The following is a 15,000-nucleotide window of genomic DNA, read 5'->3' on the forward strand; positions in this document are numbered from 1 at the left end:
GATAACCGCACCCTGGAGAGGATTGTGAAACAAAACCCATTCAAAAATGTGGGGGAGATTCACAAAGAGTGGACTGCAGCTGGAGTGAGTGCTTCAAGAACCACCACACACAGACGTATGAAAGACATGGGTTTCTGCTGTCGCATTCCTTGTGTCAAGCCACTCTTGAACCACAGACAGCGTCAGAAGCGTCTAAAGAGAAACAGGACTGGACTGCTGGTGAGTGGTCCAAAGTCATGTTCTCTGATGAAAGTAAATTTTGCATTTCCTTTGGAAATCAAGGTCCCAGAGTCTGGAGGAAAAGAAGAGAGGCACTTCATCCACGTTGCTTGAAGTCCAGTGTAAAGTTTCCACAGTCAGTGATGGTTTGGGGTGCCATGTCATCTGCTGGTGTTGGTCCATTGTGTTTTCTGAGGTCCAGGGTCCACGCAGCCACATACCAGGAAGTTTTAGAGCACTTCATGCTTCCTGCAGCTGACCAACTTTTTGGAGATGCAGATATCATTTTCCAACAGGACTTGGCATCTGCACACAGTGCCAAAGCTACCAGTACCTGGTTGAAGGACCATGGTATCCCTGTTCTTAATTGGCCAGCAAACTCTCCTGACCTTAACCCCATAGAAAATCTATGGGGTATTGTGAAGAAGAAGATGCAATACACCAGACCCAACAATTCAGAAGAGCTAAAAGCCACTATTAGAGCAACCTGGGCTATCATAACACCTGAGCAGTGCCACAGACTGATCGACTCCATGCCACGCCGCATTGCTGCAGTAATACAGGCCAAAGGAGGCCCAACTAAATACTGAGTGCTGTACATGCTCATACTTTTCATGTTCATACTTTTTAGTTGGCCAACATTTCTATAAATCCTTTGTTTTTATTGGTCTTCAGTAATATTCTAATTTTCTGATATGATGAATTTGAGATTTTCATTTGTTGTCATTTGTAATCATCAAAATTAAACAAACTAAACATCTGAAATATATGAGTTTGTATGTAATGTATGAATATAATATACAAGTTTCACTTTTTAAATGGAATTACTGAAATCAATCTACTTTTTCATGATATTCTAATTTTATGACCAGCACCTGTAAATACTGCGCTCACTCTGTCACTTTCTCAGACATATAAAAAACTCTTAAAGCAATTCTAAAATAAGCTTTTAAAAAACTTCTTATAGTTTGACACAAACAAAAGCCCACATCTACCCTAAACCACATGGCATCACTTTAACTTCAGGCAACAATAAAAGAAGACAATTCAATTGCAGACATGTTTATTCTAAATCCGATATTTCTATTTATTTATCTTTATTTAGCACTGGTAGTACTATAAAACAGCATATCCATTCAAATAATCTTTGAATAATAGATTTCTTAGTCAAGCTGAATTGTGATGTGACCTTCTCTGTATAAAATGCATTTAAATGCTGATTTGGTCATCAGTTGTGCCACAGTGGGGCTTCTCAGCTTATCCCTTTATTTAGACGTGCTTTGCATGTGCAGACGTGCAGCTGTGGCCCCACATGTGTGAACTCTCCAGAGAGCTTATCCTCTCATGCAAGGGTACTCGATAATGGGAGTGTTGGGGGAAGGGGAGGGTAATATGTGAAATCCATACATCCACTGTTGCAGGAAGCCAATTGCCCACCTAATCATACATATGGGAGTACTGCCTGAAGGGATGGAGTTTGCATTTAGCTGCACAGACCACTTAGAGTTGAATTGTCTGCTACAATATTTTCTCTTCCTTTAGAGAAATGAACGCCCAATACATAACAGTGAATATCACCATAATTAGTTATAGTAGTTTTATTTATTTTTTTGTTCTCCTAAGGTCTATTCTTGTTTATAATTCTATGAATTTATAATTTTATCTATACCACCTTATCCCTGCCTGATGTAGCATCTTAAGTGCATAATCATGACAAAACCACATAGAGCTGAGTACAATAGGATTTGGATGAAGATACTGTTGGCTCTTAAGAAAAAATATATAATCTATACATATATTTTTACAGAAGTGTATTGTATTCACTTGAAAAAAAGGTCTGTTTTTCTGAATTGATGAGGTGATTTTTATTTAAATAAAGAAAAATGTTTTTGTTATAAATTCACGCATAAACCGTGAAGAGAAGAGAGAGTGGGGAAGCAGCCGTGCAATGAGTAGCACCCAACACGCAGGTGTCTCTGCATTGCTGACAGATGAATAGTGATTGTATCTACATAAACTGATAGACAAGAGAATTTCTCTGTGTTTGAATCCCAAAAGACAGTAATTATGAATTTAACTCAACAAAAGGTTCGTGTTGATGCTGCTTTTTGAAGGAAAGGGATCTTTGGATTTGAAATCTCCAGTGCCAAGTGTCACAGAACATCTACTATGGAAGTTTTTGTTTATTTATAAAAAATATATATATATATCTTGTTAATTCAGAAAAACATATATATTTTTTTCTAAATGAGTGCAGTATGTATATTTGTCATCTAAACCACATGTTCAGCATGTCGCATCAGATTTCAGCAGCTAATAAGTCTAGACATGCTCGCCTTTCCACATTTTGTCATGTTATAACCACAGACTTCAATCTTTCTCTTTGAGTTATTTGTTACAAAAAGTAGCCCATAATGTCATACAGTATGGTACATGGATATCAGGCTCTTGCTTAGAAATGATAAAAGTTCACTATTTAGATTTATTTAGCCTGTTTTACTCTGATGCCCTTTGGAAACATGAAGAGCAGCTGATTTAACATTAATAAATCAAAGTCCCATTGTGTGCGATTTCGTCTAATAAACCCAGATGTTCTGTGAAGGCCTTAAAGGTAATGTGGAGGATTTTCGCGAAACACCCGCCCTCTCCATTTTAAAAAAAGTGCACATGCACAAACCTGTAGAGCATGCATGAGCCCATTTCTCCTTTTTCACGCTCTATTTAAAAGTTTTTGTTCTAATAGCTCATACAAGCTTACTGTCTGAACGTCCGCTCTAACCCCTATATCCCTTAATCACTATATAGACCGGGGACTATATAGTGGAGTTTATAGTGAACTCTGGTAATTTGCCATTGTGACAGATGATCAATGTTTTTTGCTCCCCGCTGGTCACATAACTCCTTCCCAATCCGCGGTGCTTGTGCCATTTTTGTTATTAGTCGCCGCTGTCAGGTAGTGGTGAAAGTGGGCTGCTGTTACAGTAAATCCCGTAATGCTTTGCAAGGAGAACTCTCCACACAAAGCATTCTGGGATATATCTACTGAGGCCTTTCTTTTCTTCTCATACACTTCATATACACTTTTTCTTTTACGACCCTCTGCCATTTTCAAAGAACCGCGGTGAGATAGGTGAGCTTCAATGACTGTCTGAAACTGTAGCTCTTCACACATATAACTGTGCATGCACAGAGAAAGATAGCTAACAGGATGAGCATATAAGACAGCCTTATGTGAACATATCACCAGAATGATTGACAATTGGGAGAACCACTTATTTAGATGGTCCACCCGGAAATAAAAGATCCTCCTCTATACCTTTAATGGTTAATGAAAGATTTTCATCACAAAGACTTAACAGAGCAAACAGCAAAGGGATATGAGTGATAAAAGGTAAAAGTAGGGTTACATCCTGGGATTTCAACATATCACTTAGCCGTAGTGGAAAGTGTACAACACAACTGCAAATCTAAAGCTCAGAGGTTTTAGTTGTGATGGCATTTATCAAAGAAGCATCCTGTGGTAACTTGGGAGGAGATATAAACAGCTTAAAAAACCTTTAAAGTGGACACTTCTCTACTAATCTGGCTTTAAGCAAAAATTGATCATCATAAAGGGCTCTGGTAAATATTTTGTTGTACCCGTGGAAAACTATTTGTGGCTTAAACTTGACTCATTTACATACTTAAAAGGCTGTAAGATGGTAAACATTAAACATTTGGCTGACATATTTATGCTTGATATGCTCCAAAGCTCAAATTGTAACACCTTTGTGTTGTGAAGACAAACATTGTTTCCTCCTGTGTGCCCACACTCCTGCAGGATGGCTTTGTTGTGCGGATTTACACCATGAGCTCCGACCCGGCTCTGCAGCAGGAGCTGCAGCTGAAGCTGGCGAGGAAATGTCTGCACGCCTGTGGTATCTCTCTCTTTGACCTTGAAAAGGATCTTCACATCATCAGTAAGTGAAAGAAACTGGGCCAGCATACGTCTGTCTGTTGGTGCTGAATGTCATTCAGGTCATCAGAACTGCAACAAGTGCTCCGTTTTGTATAAAGTGTGTGAATAACTTGTAGATGTATATATATTTTTAAATCATGTTATTCTCCAAGATGACGTATCAACTGTTCATCTCTCAGGTACTGGCTTTGATGAAGAGGCAGCGTTGCTTGGAGCTGGCAGGGAGTTTGCTCTGATGAAAACGGCCTCTGGAAAGGTGAGTGGTGGGCTGTCCAAACATTTAACAGTAATGAGGTTAGAGAAATGTCAACATGTACGCTTTACAGCTTTTATCTTGATAAGGACAGAGCAAACCCCCTGACTCTAGAGTCTTGAAGTATAGATAATATAACTACATGTTTTTTCACTTTTAACATTATATTGCACAATATATTTTATGGATTGAATCTGTATTTACTGAGCTATAGAGCTTACCAGCATTGATCATATGCAGAAGCTTCATACTATTTCATATTCATATTATTTTAGTAATCATTGTCTTTGTAACTCCTTCTGTAATCTTCTTTTTAAGGTAAATTTTTGACATATTTAGAAGAGAGGCTTATTGAGATCAGAATGCTAACTATGTACTAGGTTCAGGGCATGTTGGAGGGTGTGGTTGTTTGTGCATCTAGTTTAGGTGTGGTGCAGTGTGCCTGTATTGTAGATAGCAGTCCACTTAAACTACATGCAGCACACTTTGTCTGATTGCAAGCACTCTTTATCTGCAGTTTCCCCAACTCCACATCTTATTGAAGTCTTATGTAAGATGTTTCTTATAGTAGTTGAACATTTTCACTTGTTCAAACTAAAGTAATTAATGTTCATGGTTCAATAAAGTAATTTATATTCAGAAATAAACTGAATTACATTTATTTGTATGTAATTTCTTTTATAAGAAAGCATTACAAAGGAGTAATCTATTGTGAGGTAACTGACAAGTTCATCAGCTAACTTAATTAACTAGCAACAAAACCTGGCCTTTGCCTGTAATTCACATTGGCTCAATTAAATGTAGATCAATTCTGAATAAACCAAATATTTTCCTCATTTATTCCTAATGAGCAAAATACATACACTGATTTTTATGGGAAATGTGGCTCTTAAGTGTTTGGTTTGAATTGTGGCCACTTTTTAACGATCTAAAGGTCTGGTTGTTCCCCTAAATGATGTCAGCTGACATGATGGCTTCAACACATGAACAACCAAAACATAAAAACTGATAACAGACTTTCGGTTTTGGCAGAACTTCACTTCCGTATTTATTATTATATTTAAGAAGAAACATTGCCTTATAGTGTGAGGAAGTATTCTCCAACTTAATCTTTTTCAAAGCTTTATCAGCAGTTAAGTTTATTCAGTTGTCCTACAAATATTCGTCAACATGCTATTGTAGTAATTAATTTTAAAACATGTAAAATTGTTTTGTCTTAGATCTACTACACTGGAAAGTACCAGAGTCTGGGCATTAAACAAGGCGGCCCATCAGCTGGTAAATGGGTGGAGCTGCCCATCACCAAGTCTCCGAAGATCACCCAGTTCTCAGTCGGCCATGACGGTTCTCATGCCCTTCTAGTAGCTGAAGATGGGAGCGTTTTTTTCACAGGCTCTGCGAGCAAAGGAGAGGATGGGGAATCCAGTAAGATATTTTCTGACGACATTTAAATCTTTATTTTCTCCAGTGAAATCTAGTAAACTTAGTTTGTTGAATTGAATGAACGTTTGAATTTACTTTTTCAGCTAAAAGTCGCAGGCAGCCGAAGCCATACAAGCCCAAGAAGATGATCAAACTGGAGACGAAGACGGCTGTGTATACAGCTTGTAACAATGGTAGCAGTAGCATCATCACAAAGGATGGAGAGCTCTATATGTTTGGAAAGGATGCGATTTACAGTGACAGCACCTGTAAGTGGACAAAGCATTTCAGGTTTTCTATGAGTTGTTTTCTTTTAAGTTTGACAACTTCTCATAAAAACATTTTTCTGTCTCTCCACAGGCCAAGTGACAGATCTTAAAGGCCATTTTGTAACTCAGGTTGCCATGGGAAAAGCTCATACATGTGTTCTTACTAAGAACGGAGAGGTGTGGACGTTTGGGGTGAATAACAAAGGCCAGTGTGGCAGAGACACTGGAGCCATGAGCCAGGCAGGGAAAGGTGAACAGACCGATGCAGACAGAACAAATACTTCTAACAGGTTCACTTGCGCTATGATGTTCAGTCTTGTTTATACTTAAATGGGCCTACTTGTGTTTATTGTAGCATTTGGTGTGGAGAGCATGGCTACTGCTATGGACGAGGACTTGGAGGATGAGCTAGAAGACAAGGAAGAGAAAAGCATGATGTGCCAGCCGGGCATGCACAAGTGGAAGCTGGACCAGTGTATGGTTTGCACTGTGTGTGGAGACTGCACTGGGTATGGTGCCAGTTGTGTCAGCAGTGGGCGCCCTGACAGAGTACCAGGAGGGTAAGCTAGAGATGGAATAAGGCCTTGAATGCGATATAAGTTCATGGTTATATAATAACACATTTTTTTGTATTTATCTCTGGGTTAGTATCTGTGGTTGTGGTTCTGGAGAGTCCGGCTGCTCAGCATGTGGCTGTTGTAAGGCCTGTGCCAGGGAGCTTGATGGTCAGGAGGCCCAGCAAAGAGGGATCTTTGATGCTGTGAAGGAGATGATTCCACTGGATCTGCTGCTTGGTATTTAAACTCCTGCTTTTTATCATGTGAAATCTTATTTAGAGTAAATATGCACACTAATAAATATAAGCATGGTAGGTGTCAATTAGGGCTGAAACAATTAATGGCATTAATCATGATTAATCGATTATTAAAATAATTTTCAACTAATTTAGTAATCGATTACTTGTTAACTGAGTATAGAGATGATAAAACATGCTTTTAGCTGACAGAGCAACTCACCTGGAGCAGAAATTATACCAAAATTGCTAGAAAAAAATATGTAAACATTTTGCTTTTAAAATAAAAATCTTTTTTGTCTGTCAATATGCTCTACCCAGAACTCCTCAAGTCGAAAAGTTTTTTTCCACCTAGTTTAATTTCACAAAAAAAAAAAAAAAAAAAAAAATCTTGAAGGAACCTTTGGCAATCCAATTATTATAAAAAAAAAAATCAACAGATTAATCGTTTTGCAAAATAATCATTAGTTGCATCCCTAGTGTAATTTTACCATATTTACTTCCGTACCAGCGGCTGTGGATCGATCTTCAGGTTCCTCAGTTGAGACACTGCCTGATATGTTGCTTTGGATAAGACTCATTACCAATAAATAGTTATTTTGTTTTTAGAAAGAAAAAAAAAAGAAGCAGCAGCAGCTAGGGGATGTTTAGCTTTCTGACTTTGTTTCTAGCATGACAGAGCATTAATGTGCTTGAAGCTCAGTGTCATCTGCATACAAAAGAACTGGAAATTTAGTTCTGTATCCACAAACAATTGCTCCAGATTCTCTGCTCTCATGTTTAGTCTTTTCAACAAGAAGCCCTAAATTAAGTGTTTGAACTGCGTCATAGTTAATATGTAATTAACAAAATTAGTACATTTAACAGCAAGGATTTTGTGTATGGCATCACCGTTACTGCAGAAAAGCACTCCTGTAAACACAAACACTAACTAAACAGTAAATGGAAAAAATGCAATGTTTTGAAAAAGAAAACTAAAGTAAAAATAATTTTATTAAATGCAACATTAACTTTATTTTTATTTGTGTCGATGACATCTCAGCTTGCCGAAGAATCAAGCTGATCAGCTGCTATTATTCTACTATATGGCAGAGCCATTACTTTTCTCAATTTTTCAGCATAGATTTAGAAACTTTTCTGCTCCATTGTAGTCAGTTTGATCCCCTTAAAAACAATAAAAAAATGTTTCCTACAGTTTTATTATGTCAGTTATACTGATATGTACACAGTATTATAACTAACAGCTGCAATATTTCAGTGCAGCTGCTCAATTATAACAATAAACATTTTGGGGATAAAATTGATTTAAAACTCAATAAATTAAAGGAAGAAAACAAAAACCAAGACAAATCTGAATGGAAGTATTTGTAAGAACCTCCATCAGTTGTTATATGCTGTATACATAATTTCACCAGAGGAATTTGCTTGTAGAAGCTTAAGTTTGGGAGTTCAACAGTAGTTAACCAGTAAATCAAATATAAATGTGACTTTATAGAGCTGTATTTATCTAAAGTGATGTTAAGTTATTATCTGGACTCCAGCAGTTCTAGACTAATCTCTACATAAGAAATGAAAACAAGGAAGCTCGGCTTGTGCCTCTTACTGACCTTACAAACCTTTTGAAGCAGACCCACTTCCTCCCATTGGTTTTGTCTCACATAAATCCAGATTAAGTACTTTTTGTGTACATTTAAGAGACAATGGTGATATCAATGTTTGTAAAACTGAGTAACAAAAACAAAATTACTGCCCTATAACATTGTTATTGAAATGTGTGTAAGCCTTGATTCATCCATTTAAAATTTGTAGAAATCTTTTTTTTTCTCAACTTCTGAAAAGTTTTTCTTTTGCTTTTTTCTTATTTTTATTTAAGCTATGGAACTATAACAATGATTAATTTAAGCATACATTTTTTTTCAGAATTCAGTGATTATTTTTGAGAAATTTGATTTTAACCGTTTTTTGACCTGCACCCTTTTGCAAACATCTTTTTTTTTGTTTGATAAAGTAGTTTTTTTAGTAGAAAGGAATTGATTCCTAAAAACCATGAACTTTGCCTGCAAATTGCTGTTGATTGTTTTGTTTTCTAATCTTTGTCCACTCTGGCTAAGCTTGAGTTAGTTTGCAGATTTCAGTTTCCAGATGATCTAAGCTGGTACAAACTTGCACCAAAATACTAGCAGCTGTAACTGCAGCTGTTGGTAGTTCTGCAAAGTATTGGCTCAGATATAAGGAACACTTGTTTTTTTGTTGTTTTTTTTAATGGAAAATCCTTTATTCCTTTCTTTTATTTCACAATTATACTCTAGTTTGTGCCTATCTGCTTCATAAACTCCCCGCAACATACAGGTTAGGTGTTGATTGGAATAATTTAGAGCCCTGAAAACATAATACAGTATGTTACCATGTTAGACTAGTTTTTAATTTCCTGAATGCAGTATTTCTTAGACCCAGCAGTGTTCACCCTTTGTTAGGATGCCTGTGTTGCTCATCACTGCTTCTCCATTATGTCTCTCGTTCGCTCATTGATGTTTGTCCTGTTCTGCTCTGCTCTGCCTCATCCTCTCACCCTCGCCTCCATCCCGTTCGGGCCTGTACCCGCGGCCTTTTATGTTTTCAGCTGTGCCTGTCCCTTCCCCTCCAGGAGTTAACATTGAGGAGCACATTCAGATCCGCCAGGAGGAGAAACGACAGAGAATTAACCGCCGGCATAGGTTGGAGGAAGGAAGAGGTATGGATAAAGGATGGTGGAGAGTGCTTTTAGTTTATCTAAAGTTTGGTGGGGATAATCAGAATATCAGCAGGTGTGATGGATGATTAAAAAGTGAATTAGCTGACACTAGGTACCATCCCTTTGATTATTTTACAGATGTGAGGCCAGAGCTTGGGTGTTGTGTGCTTTGGGGACTTCCCTCTTCCTTGTTACATATTTTTTCAGTGTCTGTGTATCGTTGTGATGTAGTATAACCATGTATTCTGTCCCATTTGTGAGCATTGTGCATGCATGTGAAAGTTTTTTTCTCCCCCAGGCCCCCTTGTTTTTCCTGGTCCCATTTTTATGAACCAGCGTGAGCAGGCCCTAGCCAGAATAAGACCCCTTCAGGCACTCAGGCATAAACGGGACAAGCACAAAGGTACTATGGTCTTCACTAATTTAGTGGGTGCGGAGACGCCCCTTTGACCCATCTCCCAATCTGGCTGTCCCGTCCACCTCCTTTCACTCTCTGAAGGAAGGACTCTTAAGTCTGCACCTGGATTCAAAGCTGTTGGCATGGAAGACTTAGTAGAGCTATTTAAAGACTACTGTTCAATCTTTTTTTTTTTTTCACACTAGTTTTGATTGTTAAATAGAAAAGAAGAGGTTTTTCTCCATTGTCTTTGCTGATCTTTCTGACTTGACAAGAGTTTTTGCCTAATACGATGTTATTATGTAACATCGTATGTGATTATACTACATACTATACAAATTTGAAGACTTATTGTTAGTTACCACAATAGTTGTCCTCATAATTATTTATTTAAACTCCTCAATCTTGTGTTTCTCTTAAAGTCGGATATTTCTGAGACAGCTGCAGCAGCCAGTACAATCTCTTATTACTTTAACTTGCTTTGTAAATACTAAAAGAATACATAGTTTAAGAGAAGTCAAAGATTAGATATAAAGTAATGTAGTAGAAGAGGAGTGTTGTTTTGAGAGGTTAATTGTTAGAAGTTGGATGAGTTGATTTTAGTCAGGAACTATGGAAAGAAAACGGATCAGAACATCCCCTCTTTGTTACGTCTGCTCTTTTTGTCTCAGTTATTCTCATTTATTTTGCTACTGTTAAAAGATTTTGGGACGTGCCAAAGAAAGTATTTGGTGTTTCCCAAACCGATACAAAATGAAAATATGTATCTGAGGAATGTAGAAAGTTGATTAAAAAGTTATAAAAAAGAATATTACATTTGTAATATTATTACTTTCCAACAACTCTCATCTGTAATTCATGAACCTTACAGATAAATGTTTCTGTTCCCTTGCCAGAACGGACAGTCCTGATACTTTTCAAGTCCCCGTTAACCACAACTTATAAAGTTAATTGTGATTCCCTCTTCTGATGTGTCAACAGTTAACCTTAAAATACCAGCTAGCAGAGACTCTATAGATGTTAGGATTTTTGTAATATTTCTTATCTTAACCTGGTTTTTGTTTCTATTTAAAAATTGCACAGTTTAATAGTTTAACATAATTTACTGTGCATATGTTTCTTCAAAAAGCAGAACTTCTACAAATGGTCATCTAAGGCGAAAAATCAGCGATGATGAATAAGTAAACCTCTTAATGTTAGACCGTTTCATTGTTTGCTTATTGTTATTGCCCTACTTAGCTGCTCAGCCTCTATTCTGTGGGGTACTTTTTGTCTTTTGCAAAGACTTTATTAAGGTTTATAGATTATTAATATGAGATGTGATTTTTCATTTTTTCTTTTTTTTTAAGAAGTTGTTTATTTTGCTGCATGACCAACACAAAAACATCAACATAGAGCTCCATGGTTCTAAAGTATCCTAACTAGTGAGCACTTGAGTTTTCAGAGGAGTGCACTGATGCAGCTAGTTAGCTACTTGTCCACAACCTTTGGAATTGTGTGCTGTATGCTTCATCCTAAAGAAGAAGCAGGACTAGAATGCTGAGTGAGAGCGCTGAAGTAAGAAGTGGAGGATTTCATCACTCTAGACGCCTCCTGTTAACAGCACTGTGTTCAAAGTGTTGAGAAATGGGCTTTCATGATAAAGCCCCATTTTTCTTTTTTTTTTGCACTAATGCATGTGATCACACTTCATTTAGATTACAGGAAATTATGGCACTATGTATAAGCTAAAGATGTGCTAACAAAGAGAGAATAATACAAGAGCAGGGTTTTTTTAGTCCCTCTCTTCTGTTAAAGCATGTTTTCCCTCTTTTGTTTCTTTTGAGTCCACTTTTTCCTCTGGCTCCTTTTTCTCAGGAATTTGCAGAGACACCCAGCTTGGCAGTCTTAAGCCGCCACTACATTTCTCTCTCTCCACCCTTCGTTCAGGTTTGCTGACTTTCCTGTTTTCTTCCTAGATGGCAGCAGTGAGCGCGGAGAGAAGGATGCCAGCAAGATTACCACCTATCCCCCAGGGGCGGTGAGATTTGACAGTGAGCTGCGAGCCGTTCAAGTCAGCTGTGGTTTTCACCACTCTGGTAGGAGCTCTCCTCTCTTATCCCTGCTGAATTTGGTTGCTCGTTAAGATATTTTAGTGTCAGTGTTGCGATAAACCAAACTTGTTTTACAGTGGTGCTGATGGAGAATGGAGATGTCTTCACGTTTGGGTACGGCCAACATGGCCAGCTCGGTCATGGAGACGTTAACTCCAGGTACTCGTTTTGAGCTTAAACAAGCAATTTTACAATGTTAAAATTGATTCACTTACATCTTAAACAATTTGAATTTTATAAGAAGTTCTATGTTTTTTATGATTCTTCAAAAAGGAGAATCATTACACACATTTCCTTCCAGGGATGCTGGTATCTCTTTTTCTTGGGGGGTCTTTTTCTATTGCACTTTTTCCTTCTTCTCTAGTTTCTATGGATGTGTTTGGATGCAGCATTATGTAAAACCCAGCTTCTTTAACGATTTCCCTACTTTAACTTAGCCACATTGTGGAAAGTGTTCTACAGGCTACCCTTGATTGTTTAGCATGCTAACCCACACTCAGAGACCATTTAGAAGGTCAGGAAACCTTTGGTTGAATGAATCAGCTGATTAAAGCATGACACCACAAATATTCAGTAAATTAGTGTATTTTTTTATATTAGTAAAGTATAGTCATCAAAATTACAAGAAGTAAAGGTTTGAATGTTTTCTTTGTATATTAATTAATTTTTTTATGTTAATTAATTTTTTTAGCTTTTCACAATATTCAATTGTGGATGTGCCTGTACAGAAATAAGGAAATCAACTGAAGTTTTGTAGCTTAAATCTATTTAAAGGATAAGGTTGTTGAAATAAACAGACTAATTCGACGTTTCCACCATCAGAGGCGCTCCGACTCTCGTCCAGGCTCTGCCGGGACCCAGTGTCCAGGTGACTGCCGGCAGTAACCACACAGCCGTTCTCCTCCTGGATGGGCAGGTCTTCACTTTTGGGAGCTTCTCGGTGAGAAAATGTTTTCAAACCATCTTCAGCACAACATGGTTCAGAATTCTCACTGCATGGTGAACCTTGCAATAATAAAAAAAAATGTATTCTAAATGTTTGTACTCTTCCTTTGTAGAAAGGGCAGTTGGGCCGTCCGATCCTAGACATGCCTTACTGGAACGCCAAGCCATCGCCCATGCCAAACATCGGTGCCAAATACGGACGGAAGGCCACATGGATCGGTGCCAGTGGAGACCAGACATTCCTGCGGATCGACGAGGCGCTCATCAACTCTCATGTCCTCGCTACTTCTGAGATCTTTGCTAGCAAACACATCATCGGACTTGTACCCTCTTCTGTGTCTGAGGCGCCTCCTTTTAAATGTTTGTTGATCAACAAAATGGATGGAAGCTGCAGAACTTTTAATGACTCCGAGCAGGAGGACCTGCAGGGGTTTGGACTCTGTTTGGACCCCGTTTATGATGTCATATGGAGGTAAATCCTTGGACTATTGAAATAGAATAACTTTTTTTTTTTTTTTTTATTGTAAGATGAAATAAATCTCCTAAATGCAACTATGTTTATAGGTTCCTTCCAGCCTCAAAAGAGATGTGGTGCTACAATGCAGTAATAGCCGATGCTAGGGTTCCCTCGGCAACAGATCTACAGGCTCGCTGTAGCATCCTCAGTCCAGAGCTAGCATTGCCCTCTGGATTGCATGCAGCCACCACTCGCTCTCATGGAGCCCTACACATCCTTGGTAATCATCTGCCAGATTCAGACGATTATTTATTAAAGGCCTGGCTTTCCCTATACTAATATGATACGATTAATATGTCTACTCCGGAGAGAGAAAGCTTTTATGTTTTGATAAATATTGCCACGTGGGTGTCTTGTGAAAATAAGGGAAACTTTTATCTAAATTTTTTTGTTTTTAACCCTTTCATGCATAGTGGTCACTACAGTGGACAGTTATTAAATGGTTGTTTTCTCTTAAATGAACATGTTTTAATGTCACATTTGCACATATGTTACTACAGTGGACGCTAATGTATCATCCTGCCACTTGTCAAACTGCCACCTACTCGTCAGCCTTTGCAAGTGACTTTTTTTTCCTCAAAAAAAAAAAAAAAAATGGCCGACAGAGGAGCACATGGGTTGTGAGGGAGAGGAATATCTGCTCATTCCTTCTATTCTAGGCGATCCTTGCAGGTAAAAAAAATATGGGGACATCAAGTAACAATAGTTTTCTTTAAAACAAAACAAAACAAGGTTATATCAGTTGCACAAATGCGCATTGTCCACCCAAGTGGACATGTTACCAACTCCCTAAAGAAAGTATATTTTTTTTAAAAATTTATGAAAATGTTTTTTTCATTCATAAAGAGTAATAAAAACACTTGGTAAAAAAATCATAACATATACTATCATAATTCATGCATGAAAGGGTTAATATGCAGAGCTGTTGTTGTAGCTCCTTGTATTCCAAACATATTCATCACTTCTTTTTATTTTTAATATGCAAGTTTAGATAAAAACAGTTAAAAAAACTTGATTCTCTCACTGCAGGTTGCCTGGATACTTTAGCAGCCATGCAGGAACTGAAGATGGGAGTTGCAAGTGCAGAAGAAGAAACCCAGGCCGTCATGAAGGTCTACTCAAAGGAGGACTACAGTGTTGTAAACCGCTTTGAAAGTAAGATGGAATTCACGCTGACAGGGCAAACTAATGCAAAGGCTTTTGCTGTGTTTCTTTTTTCCACTCTGTTCTGCTGATAAAGATCCCTTTCCATCCATCCTTCCTTTAATCCATTAGTTTTGTTTTGGGGTTTAATGATTAAAGACCAGTTTTTTTTTTTTTGTTTCTGTAATCCAAATGTGTAGTTTAGAGTGAGTTTTTTTTTTCTTCTTTTTATTGACATATTAAAACATTTTTCTTTTAAA

The 15,000-nt window shown here is 37.7% G+C and overlaps 1 protein-coding gene across 2 annotated transcripts in view; it reads left to right on the forward strand.

Annotated features, from left to right (window-relative positions):
- The window catches only part of mycbp2 (MYC binding protein 2), a 100,848-nt gene that overhangs the window by 23,533 nt on the left and 62,315 nt on the right, over positions 1–15,000 (forward strand). For both annotated transcript variants that reach the window (XM_038302367.1, XM_038302366.1), the window contains exons 10-24: positions 4,040–4,178; positions 4,357–4,433; positions 5,651–5,855; positions 5,957–6,121; positions 6,213–6,371; positions 6,477–6,681; positions 6,770–6,915; positions 9,559–9,645; positions 9,944–10,048; positions 12,001–12,120; positions 12,213–12,294; positions 12,958–13,075; positions 13,194–13,552; positions 13,645–13,817; positions 14,627–14,752. In XM_038302367.1, coding sequence (XP_038158295.1) covers positions 4,040–4,178; positions 4,357–4,433; positions 5,651–5,855; positions 5,957–6,121; positions 6,213–6,371; positions 6,477–6,681; positions 6,770–6,915; positions 9,559–9,645; positions 9,944–10,048; positions 12,001–12,120; positions 12,213–12,294; positions 12,958–13,075; positions 13,194–13,552; positions 13,645–13,817; positions 14,627–14,752 — 2,266 coding nt within the window. The remainder of the gene's footprint in view (positions 1–4,039; positions 4,179–4,356; positions 4,434–5,650; positions 5,856–5,956; positions 6,122–6,212; positions 6,372–6,476; positions 6,682–6,769; positions 6,916–9,558; positions 9,646–9,943; positions 10,049–12,000; positions 12,121–12,212; positions 12,295–12,957; positions 13,076–13,193; positions 13,553–13,644; positions 13,818–14,626; positions 14,753–15,000) is intronic.

This window comes from Cyprinodon tularosa, unplaced genomic scaffold (assembly GCF_016077235.1).
Source record: "Cyprinodon tularosa strain WSP-4 unplaced genomic scaffold, ASM1607723v1 ctg49, whole genome shotgun sequence".
NCBI classification, from domain to species: Eukaryota; Metazoa; Chordata; class Actinopteri; order Cyprinodontiformes; family Cyprinodontidae; genus Cyprinodon; species Cyprinodon tularosa.